The sequence below is a fragment of the Hermetia illucens genome, chromosome 2, assembly GCF_905115235.1.
Source record: "Hermetia illucens chromosome 2, iHerIll2.2.curated.20191125, whole genome shotgun sequence".
Lineage (NCBI taxonomy): Eukaryota > Metazoa > Arthropoda > Insecta > Diptera > Stratiomyidae > Hermetia > Hermetia illucens.
The window spans coordinates 172,999,091-173,015,365 of record NC_051850.1 but is presented as its reverse complement, the minus strand read 5'-3'; the positions used below and the strand labels follow the sequence as shown (position 1 = coordinate 173,015,365).

The 16,275-nt window shown below is 40.1% G+C and overlaps 3 protein-coding genes across 6 annotated transcripts in view; 2 read left to right on the top strand and 1 right to left on the bottom strand.

The window, feature by feature from the left end:
• LOC119649588 (neurobeachin-like protein 1) overlaps positions 1–16,275 on the top strand; it is a 204,629-nt gene that overhangs the window by 103,061 nt on the left and 85,293 nt on the right. The gene's annotated exons all lie outside the window — the stretch shown is intronic.
• Positions 1–16,275, bottom strand: part of LOC119647503 (calphotin-like) — a 43,080-nt gene that overhangs the window by 12,725 nt on the left and 14,080 nt on the right. The gene's annotated exons all lie outside the window — the stretch shown is intronic.
• LOC119649591 (larval cuticle protein A3A-like) lies at positions 10,209–10,934 on the top strand. Its single transcript, XM_038051800.1, has 3 exons — positions 10,209–10,357; positions 10,414–10,627; positions 10,686–10,934. Exons 1-3 carry the CDS (start codon positions 10,343–10,345, stop codon positions 10,847–10,849), a joined length of 393 nt encoding a protein of 130 aa, XP_037907728.1. The 5' UTR covers positions 10,209–10,342; the 3' UTR covers positions 10,850–10,934.

The following is a 16,275-nucleotide window of genomic DNA, read 5'->3' as shown; positions in this document are numbered from 1 at the left end:
AGGGTCAAAGCTCTTACTGTACAAGACTATGATCTTGCCAGTCCTCATGTATTCCTCGGAAACTTGGGTTCTTAGCAAGAAAAATTGCGAACTCTTGGCCGCGTTCGAGAGAAGAATCCTCCGAAGAATTTTTGGCCCCCTACATGAGGATGGACGATTCCGTAGCCTACACAATGACGAAATCTATGAGCGATACCATGACCGTACGGTTGTGGATAAAATCCGGCTCAATAGGTTACGGTGGGCGGGTCACTTAATCCGTATGGATGAAGATGATCCCACCCGGAAAGTCTATAAGGGCAATATCTATGGTAGGAAAAGAAGACGAGGCAGACCCTGCCTAAGATGGAGCGATGGCGTGGGCCAGGACGCCAGACAGCTTTTAGGGATATCGAATTGGTGGACCTCGGCGCAAAACCGGGATGTCTGGAGTTCCTTATTAAGGCAGACCTAGACCGGATACCGGTTGTTGCGCCGTTGATGATGATGATGATCTTAACAGTAAGCCAATGTTGACCTTACCTTCACTGCTTGATTTGCTAACTTCTCCCTTTTTCGGTGTCTAAATTTCTCAAAAATGTACATCCGCCTGTTCGGCCAGTGTGTGGCCGGTACAGAGTCTCACTTGCTTATTATTGTTTTTAAGTGTTTTTTGTAGGCATACTTATATGATTCCCATGAGTATGGTGATTAGGAGGAGTCCATCGTGCCATAGCCACTGGACAACGGATAAGGTCAACTTTACTCACTGAGACGACTAAGAACTATAAGTGCCTTCTGTATATTATATTTTCAAAATATTGTATCTTCTATTTATGAAGCTATGTTTCCTCCGATCGAGTGTATGGAATAAGTTAATTAATGCCATCTTATCACTTATGCCATAACGTGTTATTTATACTCTGCTGGAAAAGAGGTCGAAAATGGTAAAGCATACATATCCAGAATAGGCAACTTCCGAAGTTTAAGTTTTAAATTAAAGATTGAAAATTTAAGATATTCAAATCTATAAATAACTGGTATAAATCACCCAATAATTATTTATGTATTCCAACGTCAAAGTCAGTAACGGTAGATTAATAAACTTTATAATGAGATGATCACTCACAAATCATATAAAAACTGAATTTTAATTAATTATAAGTGACGGATGTGTTTCGGCCGAACTCAGGATGCATCAGCGCACATGAAACCATATGAAAACACATCTCAGCATCTCTGCATTTGTTCAAATTTTTGTTGTACCATTGAATGCACCACAATACCAAAATGTACACAGATACTTTCTCCTAATAAACTTTAATGAATTTATCAATCAGTGCATCAACAAGAAATGCAGTTTAGAGTTCATAGTTAATTTGTACATGTCTGATGCACCTATTTTATAGTTATTAGGTTTAATAAGCAAATTTTAAATAGATATTTATGGACTCAAAGCTTTTTTTCGGAACTTATCCCCATTTACTTCAACAGTGAAGTGAGAATTTTAATTGAGATGCGGTTGGGGAAGAATGAAAATGTTAGCGGTCACGGATAATTAAATTACGACTCCAGCGATTACCTGAGCAAATGTGTTAAATTTTTGGTGTAAATATAAATTATAGGCTTAATTAATTTCAGTGAAATTTTTTTAACATTCTCTCAGTGAGATACAAGCCTATATTTTCATGGCGTATAGACCATAAAAACAAAGGTTAAAAAATGGTATTTCTATTGTCTTATTGTCTTCTTTTGAAATTTATACTGAAATACTAACCTATGTTGCTAAAGGCAATTAAACAGCCCAATCGCACTTAAATGGCTTATCAATTTTATCCTCTAAACCGTTGATATTTCTTTGAACAACTTTCATTCTTATGGGCTCATTTTGATTTTCCACTATTTCTTGTAGATATCGAAGCACTTGTTTTTCAATCTCCTCACCAAAATGTAATTCAGTTTCTCCAGTAAAAGCGTTTTTCTGGCTTCATTTGGAAGAATTTAAATCACTTCTACCACGCCTTGATCATATATGGCCTTTGGGAAGGTGTACAACATAAAATTGGTGTCAATTGAAAAGATCTAACATAAGACCTAAGTTCCGTCGCTGTTATACTTTTCAGATAAGTATCTTGGATACAAATGTCCAACAAATGCAGAATGGAAGGGTTAGGTTTCTGGTATTTTACAATTCGATCTTTTCGAAATTGTTTCAGTCGAAGATTGGCATTGTGAAACACTTTTACCTCAAAATTTACAAAAAAAAATAACCATCCTCTGTAATTCCGTACCATGTCATTATCCTTACTGAAGAAATTGATTCTGTGGAAGTCCTTACCACCAATCATAGATCATCCTTGCAGAGCGTAGATATGAGCTTAATTCAGTGAAGAGATCTAACATTTTCATATCTCCATCAAGGTTTCAGAAAGCCCTTCTTATCGAAGTTCCGATAGTTTGATCCACTATACACATCCTTTTGAAGCCACGTTCAAATGGTTGCTCGCTTTACTGATCATTTTGAGAAAACAAAACAAGCAGCAAGCCAACAGCTCAGACTACATTTGTGACATAATAGGCTTGAGGTTCAAGTCTCATGACGATGGCAACGATTCAAATCTGGTTTTAAATCTCACTTTGATCCACATAACCCATGCATTCTAGCTATGATGCAACTTTACATAATAAAGTGGAAACTACGATACTGTGAAGGTGAATAATCTGATAATACGTGATAAGTTATTACAACCATGATATATGTATCTTCTTCAAAGTAACATCGTCCCAGGTTCGCTAATCTGAATGACTCCTCCAATGAGAACAGAACTATCCCAAAATCTGAAAAACCTTACACGTTATTTGCAATAATTCCAGGTGTGTGAGTTTCGGTTGTGTTTGGAGCTCCCAACAATATGGATTTGGAAGTCCAAAAGCAACGAGAGATCTGCAAAAGTGATAAGCATAGATTGCAAGTTAAGTTTGGGAAAAAATAGCACAAATACGAATGCCACAGTGGAAAGGTCAAAGTTTCGAAGTTTTTTTTCCGGTATCAATGACCCCACTCATTTTCTTTCTTCTTTTCTTATGCTTTTGTCCCGTTCGAAACTCGTTAGTGCCCCTTATCTATCACGGATATCCTCATTTATTCATTTCAACGCAACATCTCTGTCCCCATTATCGCGAGGCGCCGTTCATTGTCTTTTATAGTCTGCCAACAATCAGAACCACAGAGAACGACAAGGCAGACGACACTGCGGTAAATTTTAGCCCCAGTTGGATTTCATCGCACAGGATTGGCTCTGAAAATCTGAGCTGGCTGGATTCTGCTCCTCGGAGCGACCATTGATACCTCACTTCCCCGCCTCATATTTCCTCCTCCTCGGGTGATTTTCATAGTTTCAAGTTTTTTATTGCCCATCTTACTCTCGCTCTCGAATATACTTTTTCATCATTCTCAAGCGTGCACTGTTTCTCTTTCTATCTGTTGTGGGGGTGTCAGACTAAAAGGTAATATATTTCACTGCGGAGTGGCACCCCAGGGAATGAGACATGAAAAATATCTATTCCCTATTCTCCTAATTCTTGGTAAACTTTCCATTTTCGTTTCTTAGGTAGAAATAATAATTTAGAAAACAATGAAATAGACTAAATTAACCCAGTTGGGCCGCTTGAAAACCATGATTTCATTTGACCTAAGTCTGTAATATAATGTTTTGACTCGAAATCTATACAAGGCACTCCCCGGGTTTCGATTTTTAAAACACATTGATAATGGTTAAAGTAATATAAAAGTTCCGTGATCTTATTTTCAAAAGAGTCTCTGAGATTTTCCAGAAAGGTCCGGGTCCGTTGGTTGGCTGAAGCAAATGTGTGTTGTGAGGTAACCCCACTTTTCCAGCCTGGTCCCAATGGGCCAATACCCCGTACAGACATACAGTCGATATTCAATACTTAATTCTATGTGACAGGTATAGTAAGCTCTTTGTTTTTTGTAAATTTTATGACGGAGAAGGAACTTAACTGGATTTTGACATACCCAACAATCATCTTTTGCTCCGGTCAACCCTATGTGGTTAGCTGACTGAAAACCCAAATAATGAATACACTGAACAAAACACATAGGTCGCTCAGTGTGACACCGTAGCCCTAACTTAGACGCTAAAATATGAGTGGTTCCTACTTCTCTAGCCAATTGGCTAGGTTCAAAATGCCTGACTGTATCGCACTCGTATTTGCGCCATCGGACAGTACCACATATTTAATATGCTTATCGACGGGAATCGGATGTAGATGTAGAGAGCCTCTGTAGCACATGATCACAAAGCACTTATGGTATTGGTACCAGCTGCTTTCTCTAATCTTTTAGGCTTTGTCATATTGTAGCCTGTTCTCAGTGCAAACCACTTCATAACCGGGCCCCAAATAGAAACTGTATGTATTTCGGCTCTGTACATCTAGATCATTGATTACAGCCTTAATTTTCTGTTAAAATAAGTTTCCTATATACCAGTTAATCCGTTGGGGAGTTCCGTCCCCAAGTACTCGAGGAGGGCGATCAGACCCGACTCTGCAAGGGACTTATCTGAAGTGGCTCTATCACGAAGCCTCACCGGAGGTTATCTGGTACCATTGGAACTGGGATAGCCCTCTGAGAGCATATGCTCCAGGAGAATTCCTGGATGATGTGTTCTCGGCCCGATTATTTGCGGTTGGCCCATTAGTGGGAGTTTCATGGGGTTGTGGTTATGCCTACATGGCGGGCAGAGCTCCTCGGAGGTCAAGCGTGGAGTTGCGCTGTACAACTCGGGTGCCGTACTCCTTAGTTGCGGCAGAGGTGTTAGATAGGCCTCGCATCCACTGGTATGAATGATGAGCCTGCACTCAGTATAAACCAGTACCGCTGTGCTAGTCATGGCAGGGCTCTGATTGTGGTCCCAAAATCAATCCGTGTCCGAAGAGGACCGTGGGATTATGCCTTCACGGCAGGTACTTAGTTCAGTGCAGTTTAGTATCCAACATTACGTCATAATATTTCGAACTAACAAACAATGTCAACATCAAGCCTTAAAGTCAAGCTAGGTATAATTTTCGTTTTACTTGGGTTTACATTGTGACTATAGTTTACAATTCATGAGCTTATCTCATCCAGGTTATTCTCCATGACTTCATTTCTGGCGGAGACGACCAATTCTAAAACTTATACCACGTCTATGAGTATGATACGGTGGTACACCTCTAACCTCGATTTTCTACAGATTTTTTTTCAGAATTTCCTCTATAGTCTTCCTCGGCTGACTCTATTGATAAGTCAACAGTCTCTCTTGATATAGATACTATGCTTTGAGTGAGACAATTCTTTTCTAAATCTTCTGAAAAGCCTAGCGTCGTTATTCAAATTATTGAAATCTCCTTCTATGTCTTTTTTATTGGGGAAGTGAAAATCATCAAAAGATAGGCCTAGACACGCCACTGTGTGGTGTTTTTACCCAATAAAACCACTCCCAATTGCCCTTGCCCCGTGGAACCACGATAAGGTATTATAACACAGGCATCTTTTTCTTTCTATACGCAACATTCGTAACCCCACATTCCTGGTCTCCTCTGCTTTTCGCAGTTCGTTTTTGATCTGATTATGGAGTTAATCGCACTCCAATCTTCCTGAGACGCTTCCATTCTCCGCACCTAATTTTTCGGCACTAGCATTTCTACTAGAGTTTCCTCTAGATTCCTTTTTTCTTCCACGAATCTTGGAAAATGGAAGAGCCCCTGCTCTGGGTCCTCCGGGACCCAATTAGGTAATTAAACCTACAGCGGTACTGGCAATATTCTCTGCGTGAGAAACTGCGTCTGAGATAAAGAAGATATTGACTTCACATTGAATATATTTGTCATCTCTTCCACCAACAAGTTGTTTGCACTGATGAAGGGAACAAGTGGTTCCCGAAATATCGGTATTTGCAAGAATAAATACCCACACCAACGAAAAAGACACAACAAGTTTTATTATTTCAATTAATTAATCGTTGGAAACACCGCATAATTTCACTCTGATTAATAAACGTATTTTTTTCATTGCTGTCAACGCCTTCCTAAAGTCCGGGCGTTTACTACTTCCAGCAATATGCCAAGTATTACTTTCTTCCTTTCTTTCGTATAATAGGCATTTGGGGTTCTATTGCACTCTTCGGCAATAGCTTCTGCATAGATCGGAGCGACATGCCATCCCACTGATGCCTGCCTTTGCGAAGTGTCGTAACATGCCTGCTCTCTCAGACGGCCGGGAACAATTTCTGGACTGCCTCCACTGGTAATCTCATTATGGACGTTTGAGTTCTACCACAGGCTCAGTTCCCCCAAATTAAATTGTTCTTCTCCTCTAGATATCACTTCGTTGATATCCTTCCACTGTCTACTCATGTTTTTGGGCTCAAACTATTTATTCTTCCCAAGTGAGTTCTTAACTTGCTTACGAGAGCTGTCAGCTTTGTCCTAGCTAGATTTTCCAGCTCAAACAGGACGTCGTCTTCCTGGATACTTGGGATCTTGCTAACTTTTCCGTCTAGATTCAAGAGCAGATTGCCGTTGCTGTAGATCACAGTTCTATTTGGTCAAATTCGCACCTTTGATTTCTTCTTTGCGTTTTTTTTTTTGCTAACGACCTCGGTTCATTCACCATTTTCGTTCTTCTTGGATTTCGTTTCATAGGCAAAGACTTTCTCCCTTCCGTACCTTTAGTTTCTTTTTTCAGAATTGCTTGTCTGTCTTCTTTCCTATTTTGTATGCCCATCTTTTTCTCCCACTCCTCTGCTTGGTAGCAAATCGATGACCCTACATTTAGTTGTCACTTGGGTCACCTGTGACATTGTTAGGACGGCGGGTTTCGAATTTTACTTGAAACCTCTTTCCTCCTCCTGCAACCTATTATAAGGGACCCTAATGGCTCTCATGTTTTAGATTATTTGGTGTACGTTGTGCTTCTCTTTGACAAACTCGGACAGCTTAACTATTTTCACTGCCGGCTGGCTGCATGGAAGGCGGCTCCTCCTAATGAGGTCAAATTTCTTGATCTTGACTTCCTGTGGTCATCGCTCTTGAGGAAGTGTGGTGGGTATTGAAAATCGGCCGCGGATTTCTTTCAGCCTATCATTTTCGTCTCCGCTATTGGTGTTCTTGGTAAGATCCTGAATACCTCCTCACCGAGATGCTGTGTTCGATGAATATCCACGGCCACGAGCTTGCTTCCTCACTCTCAAAATCGTCAGTACTGTGATTCCGAACTAATATACCGTAAGCTTGCTCCTTCTTTTATCTTCCATGTGGGGCCTATGTTCTGGGTATCCTTCCATAACAATTTTGGTCTGTGTTTGTTCAAACCCATTTTTGTCCAAAGTCTAAAAAGAAAGTACATGAGATACATATTTACACATCAATAGCTATGCCCCTATCCACCACCTGGGGTCGAGCGTGTTAGGAGATCTGGAAATTCCTTACAGGCTCCTCCCATATTCAAGCTTTTGACAGCCCATTTCATCCCGGACAAAGTATCTTACCATATTCCTAATGTTTTTAATAGACTCTTATCATGTTCTTAATATTTTTAATGGATTGGCAGAGGTCCCACCAATCTTAATGGGCTTCTTATAGATTTTAATGCAGTCATTATAAAATTATCAGAATTTGTGCTTCTAGCAATAGTTGAATATTTTCGGAAATTAGTGATGTATTCAGTCCATCACGTTGTAAGGTCTACTCGCTGTTTTTGTTGGAGAACGGGCCTTATAAACAGTCTGTATGGAAGGCAACGAGGCATCGGACGAACTAGCCAAGAAGGGAGCAGGGACGCCTTTACACAGGCCAGATTCCTTCTGTGGAATCGGAAACGGTTTCCTGGCTATGAATCTAAGAAATGAAGAGAAACGATTGAGGGAACTATACTGGGCGGGTCTACCAGGGATGGAGCAGTCCAGGGTGCTTATTGGGGGATACGAACCCATGCGCACAAAGGATTGCTTAAACCTCCGAATCATAGTGGGAATTCTCACTGGTCATTGTCGGCTGAACTACCACCTAAGGAAGCTAGGGATATCTACGGACACTGCCTGCAGGTTTTGTGAGGAAGAGGACGAAACCTCTATACACGTCCTGGGACAGTGTCTGGCACTTGTACAAAGTAGGTCGAGACATCTGGGAGAACACTTAATACCAGATGCAAAGCTGAAAGATCTGGAAGTAGGGAACATACTAAAGGTCCTAACGGTTACAGGCCTGCTTGAGATACTATGATCAATAGGTACACTATAACCAGTAAAAGGGGCACAATAGTTCTTCAAGGACGCGGTGCGACTTTCCCTTAACAGAATAATAATAATAACAGTTTGTATAGCCTTCTCTAAAGACTTTTCCTTTCAATCTAGTTTTACTAGAATGTCTATTATTTTGTTGTTCTTGCTAACTTAGTAGATGCTCCAGGAGCTACTGAAAAGTTTTGGAATCTCCATTTTAAGGTTCATATCAAGAAGCAAATTGTCCAGTTGCCCTTTCTTAACTATTATATCTATCGGAACTTTAAAAGATGAATGTCGGGATTCCACCTTTGTTACAAACTAGAGAGATAGTAGTTTTGATAAAATTGAAAAGAAACTTACCTAGAACGTTATTTTCGGAGCGCATAGTGTACAGCTTTGTTTGGTGGTACCAAAAGGTTGATGCCCCTCCTGCGAGTACAGGAGTGTTGGAGTTCCTTGGGTGGTACTGCTCTTTCCTGTGACGACAAGGTTACCTCAGGTCGGAGTCTACCTTGACTACGTTCGGTGCATAAATCATCGGGACGCAGAGAACTCTTTCTTGCTGGGACGACTTAATAATACATTAAAATGTTTGTCCTGAAGCTCTTTAATGATTGCCTTCTTCACGCAGGACTTTTAAATGAAGGCTATGTTGATATTCTCTTCCGGGAGAAAGACCATCAGGTTGGTTGGAGCGCAACCAAGTAGTGAAGCTTAATATGCATGCCCTCGGCGGCACATGTTTCGGCTGGAAAGTTGAAATTCTCGCCGGGACATCCTCTATAATTGTCAACCCTTCCAACAAGTCATTTAAGTTGTCAAAGAAGATAAGGCTATCGTCTTACAGTTCGCCTTTCTCAGTGCTCTCTGGCACTCCTCATGAATGCAAATGATACTCCTCTTTAGTGACTGTCCATTCCCTCGGGATGATAACGGCATTTCGAAGGCACAGGCATTGAATGAGCTTAGCAATATTGACCTTCGGAGCTAAATTCTGGTAATATGTCAGTTGTCGTTACTTTTCGAGGACACCTCGTACCACAAGTGGTTCCCGAAATATCGGTTTTTGCAAGAATAAATATTCGCACCAACGTAAAAGGAACAAGTTTTTATTATTTCAAATTTTCTGGTTTTCACAGATTTTTTGAACTGAACTTGAATCTAAGAACCTTTTTAAGGTTGAATTTTGCAAGTAGGAAACCTCAGTAAGTGTTTATGTTGGCAATATGCAACGTTTTTGATCCGCTTTACATTAGTCATAGTCATATTTTGTTGGAAAGTACAACGTATGGTAGACAAATATACTTTTAATTCGGAAAGATAGTTACACAATGAATATGGCTACCATCTTATGCATAATATCGTACAGTAGTTAACCCATGTATACCCTAATCAGATCTGAGGCGACTTTATTTTTATAGCTCGTATTTTCCCAATGTGGGTGCCGTTATCGCAATCTTTTGCTGCATAAACTACTGAAATACATAGCCGTATTCATCGCAATTCAAATACAGAAACATTTTTCGCGTGTTCTGAATTTTCAATTAGTTTCCAATAACAATTCAATTTCACTTTCGATCGAAAGTATACTAAAGATATATTATGTATTCTTCTATAATACAAAAGAGTAAAGTGGCCGATTTTCGGATTTTTATTCATTATATTTAAGGCAGTAAAAATTATAGATTTCCATATGCTGCGTATACTTTATTAATATGATGTTATAGTGTAGTTTGTTCCTATCAGATTGCTGTTATACAATCTATAAATGTTTTCTACATCAATCAATAAATTTGTTCCATATACTGTCAAAACCAATGAACAATGACAATATGTCCGATTGCTGGTCGACTTACCTTATAATTTGCATAAATAATGACTTACACTCCACTTCCGTTGTCATTATTTTGATAGATAATTGCTTGTAGTATACATTTGGAAATTTTGAAAATTTATCACAATGGTAGGGTTTAAATTTTTAGATAGTTTAAAAGCGGGTGTAACCTCGAACTCCTCAACAAACTGTCAAACAAAGTTTAGTGAACAGTGTCGTTTAATTAATCTCAATAAACAACAAAATGAATAGTTTCAAGGTAAAGTGAAATCCTATCAGATTTGAGCCCTGGTATACAGTATTCCATCCCTACAGGCAACAACTTTATTCGTTTTGAGCTTCCTCCTCTTTGGATTCGTACATTCAGGCTTGATCGCCCCGCATGCCGCTGCTGTTCCCGCTGTTCCTTTAGCGGTTGACACTCAATATGATCCTGCCCCGCAATACACTTTCGCATACGATATCCAGGACTCTCTAACTGGAGATAGCAAGAGTCAACAGGAGTCACGAGATGGTGATGTTGTTAAAGGTCCGGATCTCTAGAGACTAAACTTGGGTTTGCGATTTTAAAAAATATTTTCTTTTAGGATCATACTCCGTAGTTGAACCCGACGGTACAGTAAGAACTGTCATTTACACTGCAGATCCGATCAACGGATTTAATGCAGTTGTCCAAAGAGGACCTGCAGTCCCTGTCAAGCCAGTTGTACCGCTCCCAGCTGGTTTTGCACATGCTGCAAGAATTATTTAAGATTTTTTTAAACGACCAGTTTTTTTATAACATAAAGTGCTTATTTATTTGACATATATCTAATACATCCGTTTTGATTACGAATTTTATTGTGTTTTCAAAATATGTTTAGACATTTTCCAGTTGCAGAAAGTATATTCGACGTTGTCTCAAGGGTAATCTATCGAGGTTTTTCCGAGATTATATTACTTATGCCTTCTAGGCCCATAGGAAAAAACTATTATAGTAAAGAGAGATAAGCAGTTTCGAAATATAATTCCTTTGCGTTCACCTATTTTAAATTATAATAAACCTCTTACTATGCCTACTTTTATGCATAATCCATAACCCACACTAAGCATTCTTCTTATTCTGTGTAATGTTGGTGTAAACTGTTGTGACTAGCTCAGACGTGAAATCCTCCTTCGGTTGGCAAATCTAATGATATACATGTATCTAATCTGGACGTCAACACAAATCGTCATTCAAAATTATGGCTCACTAGGATATCTAATGATTTCTCAGTCGTAATTTTCGAATGGCTTTAGAAAATACTACAAATACAAAGAAAACAAGTGAAAAATTGGAAACTCAGCGCTTGAGATGTGAAAACCTTTGTGAATGTTTTAGAATATTTGGGCATACCATACCATAATAGTATTCACTCGAATATAATACTGACATTGTCAAATTTGAGCGATTATTACGTTGCTAATGACAATGGGATTTTCAACAAACTTTCCAAAATGATGCCCCATACTATAAACTACATTATTGCATTTTTGATGAACTTAACAAACCCGCATTTGCTGTAAATTTCCAATATGTAAATAATAGTTTATTTAAGAAGACAGGGGGGGGGGGGAAGTATATTATGACCTACACATATATCATATTCAGGGTTTATCGTCGTTTTTTGAGATTTTTCGGATAGGTAACATCTTAGAATGAGATCTTTATATAAATCAAAACTTTCTAGTGGTGTACTCAATGACAAATTATTCAAATTCAAAAGTACCCGGTCTGTAAGCAAGGTTCTTCATAGAAGATACCACAAATATATTACTTCTGTCCCAAGAGATATGTGAATTGGTCGATCGCCTCTCATTGGCCACTTTATAGCCATAGAGCAACACGGCTTTTTTTTGTAATGTCAATCTACCTAGCGACCTATGGACTAGACTTTGCCAAATCTGTGCTATCTACACGAAATTCCCTAAAATCTTTGGCTCAGTTAGTCGCCGGATACTTGTGTCCAAATTCGCACTCACTATACATTTGCCTACCACTCATTATATGCCTTGCCTCCTACCTCTTTTATGGTTCCTGCAGTATTTCTTCTCACGGTTGCATACCCCATTTTTTCCCCCAACTCTAATGTACCACAAGGATCCACTCTAGGTCCACTACTACTCTCCACCAATTACCTTACATTTCACTTACCTTCCCTTGCTTTACGGTGATAGCTTTAAGTTCTTTCTCTATGTAGCTTCTCCATCAAATGTGTCTGTACAGTTTAACGTACTCTGATTCCCTAGTGGTCTGTCAGTGAATTGGCACTAAACGTCAGTAAATGCCACTCGATGTGATGTTCTCTTAAATTCTCTCCTATTTTCGTAGCGGCCACCTCCGGAACTTCATCCAGGACCTCGGTGTAAGTTTAAATGACAAACTCCGCCTCCAGAAACACTAAGCTGATGTCAAAATTCATATTGCGTCACTCTTCTGGTTTTGACTTTTTCAAATCCTCGTTAACATTCTTCAATTCTCTTGTACGATATGCACTATCCTACCCGTCTCGAATCTTTTAATATCTAAAACTACGCAGAACCTTTCTCTCTACAGGTCTCATTGATTGATTCCATCTGCGAAAACGACAATCTTTTCATTGTTTTCGAGGACGCCGCTGAGTATCGCAGTCGCGCACTTCTCAGAAAATATTGCCACATCACTACTGAAAGTAGTGTCTCCCAACCAGTTGTGCACGATTTGCAGCGCCACATCAACACTCGGTTCCCTGATCTTCTCAAAGGGGTGTCCTCTAACACTCCAGAAGCTAGCTGTTCCTAGGAAAGAGTTTCATGATATTATGAAACAGGGCATTTGCAGACCTTCCAATAGCTGTTGGTCATCTTCACTTCATTTGGTTTCTAAGCCAAACAGCGGAGCCTTGCGGAGATTACAGGCGTCTGAATGATCAGACAATTCCCGACCAGTATCGTATTCCATTCACCCATCACTTCGTGCATTCGCCGACAAACTGCCGTATTTTCACGACCTTGGATCTAGTCAAAGCGTATCACCAAATCCCTGTTGCCCCCAAAGACATACCGAAAACGGCTATCTGCACACCTTTCTGACTCTTCCAGTTCACTAGGATAACTGTTGACTTGTGCAACGCTGTGCAGACATTCCAGAGATTCATCCACTCTGTCCTACGAAACTTAGACTTCTATTTCGTATACATGGATAATGTTTTAGTCGCCTCTTCCTCCGAATCTAAGCATTTGGACCATTTCGAGTGCATTTTTCAAAGGGGAATAAACGTTGAAAAATGCAAATTCATACAGAACCAGGTAAAATTTCTGGGCCACATGATTACCCCTGACGGAATTCAATCAGACCCAAATAAGGGTGAAGCGATTAGAAACTTTCCCCTGCCAACCACGATGATGGATCTGCAAAGGCTCTTAGGCATGTTAAACTTCTATCATCGTTTCTTCCTCATCACCAAACGATCCTCAACGCTTACTTGTCTGGGCCCAAAACTAAAGACTTCCGTGAGGTTGCGTGGTCTACTGAGGGCGTACAGGTGTTAGAAACAATCAAAGAACATCTTATTGATGCTACACTACAGGTATTTCGTCGGTCAGATGCAGCCCTAGCTGTGTTCATCCATGCCTCAGACACAGTGGTAGGCGGCGCTCTTCACCAACCGGTGAATCAAACTTGATAACCGTTAAGCTTCTTTTCGAAACAACTCAACCCAGCTCAAAGTAACTACAGCCGCCTACGATCGTGAGCTACTCCCTCTTGAGGGCAGACCATTCACCGTGTTCACGGACCACAAGCCCCACAACAAAAGCCCGACAATACGTCTCCTCGCCAAACTTCGACAACTGAGCTTCATCAACCAGTTTACTTCTGACATCCAACACGTGTCTGGAAAAGACAGCGTCGTTGTACAACTGGGGGCGCTCACAATGTCATATATTATGATTTCCTTGTTTAATGATTCTAAGCGGCCTCTTGAAACAGAGTTTTTGTTGTTGTACTTGTCGTTGTTTTCCTTCTTCTTCTGCTTAATTGTAGGATATTTTAGAAATAAATGTTTAAGAAATGATTTTCTGAATGGGAGATCTTGCAGTGCCTGGTTTTCGATGCCTTAATTTGATATATTATCGTTTCTAACCGACGAAATTGTCTCGGAGCCGATTAGCAACCTACTCGCTTCACTCACTCTGTCTCTGGAGAATCAGTGATGTTGGATTAAACCTCAGACTTTTTTTCGGAAGTGGAAACCTTCAAAAGACCTAGTATATACATTCCAATGTATTACCCACCAAAAACCCCTAACTCCTCCCCTATTCCCCGCGGAACAATTGCTAAGTATTTCATCCTGGGGTAAACTTGGCTCTAACCGCTCCCATCCAAATCGATTGCATTCCAACCGCGTCTTTCTCGCTTGCTCTGCCTCTCTCCAACAGTGAATTCGCCCCACCATCTGGGGAAACCGGGTCCAAATCTTGGAGCTGGCAATCAATCTATCGTATCGTAACTTCTGCTACCTCGGCCGCTTTTTCTGAGACGGTTGCAAAGCCACAGCACATCCTTCAGGTGGTCCTCATATAATCACATTTATCCCCAAGCTGACGCTGATTAAACAGTGATGTATCGCAGGCCTCCCACATCTGACATCATCCTTCCCATAACCATGTCTTGAGCTTTGCTCTCGACGGACTTTCTCAGCTCCAACATGAGATCTTCCTTTTGATGATAACCTCGGGGCGAATCTCGATTTTCTGCTTCGTCCCTTTGGCTTTTTTCGCTCAACCTTAGTCCAACTTTCACGTTTCGGGTACTGTTTTCAACCTACCGCGGTTTTAGGCCCCTTCTTCAAAGTGGGCGACACGCCTTGTTGTCTTTTAGGAACTGATTTCCTGGGTGCTCCTTCTCCTTTTCATGTTTCCTCTTCTTTCTCCGCCTATCTCAGAGTATACAGTTGGGTGTCATTTGCTTTGACCAAGTTACCATCGAAGGAATATTCGATTCTTTTGCATCTTCCCGCGATGTATTGCGCTAGACCCTGATGGCTCTTATTATATGCTAGATTGAACAATTTTGGCTCCAAACAAAATGAAGAATGATTTTCTTAAGTCAGACTTCTGCTTTGCAGGCTTTTTGCTTCACAGTGACCTCCGTTCCCGTTTCTGCAGATTTCGGGATGTTTAAGGAGATCCTTTGACATAAGCCTCTTACTGCCTTGGATATCGAAAATCGTTGGGCCTCTCCTAAATGGATCCGACTCTCGATCCCGAGGAGTCTTCTGTAATCCCTTAGATTTGGATACGGCTGCTGCCAGGAATAAAATACTCTCGAGATTGTGTACTAATTTAGTGATAAATTCTCAAAGCTCAGAAAGATTTCGCCATTATCTTAAAATTTGTTATAGAACATTTGTGTCTACCTCTGTATTGGTTGTAATGTATAGAGATCTATTTTTGCGAAGATTCAGTGCGATCAATACGATCGATATTCCCACGCCAAAAGATTGATTTTAGTCCATTAGCAATTTTCCTTGACTCACATTAAGAAAACCTTATTTCTGCTTAGAAATCCCATTCTGAATTTTGCATAAATAGCAGTTCTTACTGAATCAATCTTCTTTTCAGATCGATTTCCGTCCATCCCACATTTATCGATCATTTTCCAACACCCTGTAAAGAAGAATTTTTCTCTAAATCCCACATGACTCGTCTCATGTAATCAATTAACCGTCGATCAATCTTTACAAGCAACCATCATCCGATTGCGTTGTTAATGACATTCGTTGCAAATATTTAAATTACATGTTTGCGACTATACAGTATTACAAAATACAGTTTTAATTATGGCTGCAATTCACAGTTTCAAACCAATCAAATATCATTCAGAAATTCCATGCTGCCATATGTGTAGCTGCTCCGGTATATTCATTAAAGTCCGCGAAACGGTGGAATACGCGTTTCGAAGGTATCTTTAGTAGTACATGAATGACTTACGCGTCCCGTCCCCAACATGGAATGTCGCTTAATCGCAATGAAATTGCATTGAGCAATCACAGCAAACCAGACTAAACTAGATGTTTTTAGAGGCAATCTTTAAATACATAGAAGAAAAAGATAATTTCCCAATCTTCGAAGGAGCACGATCGAATTAATCTAGTTTCTGCTAAAATTGTAGTTTGG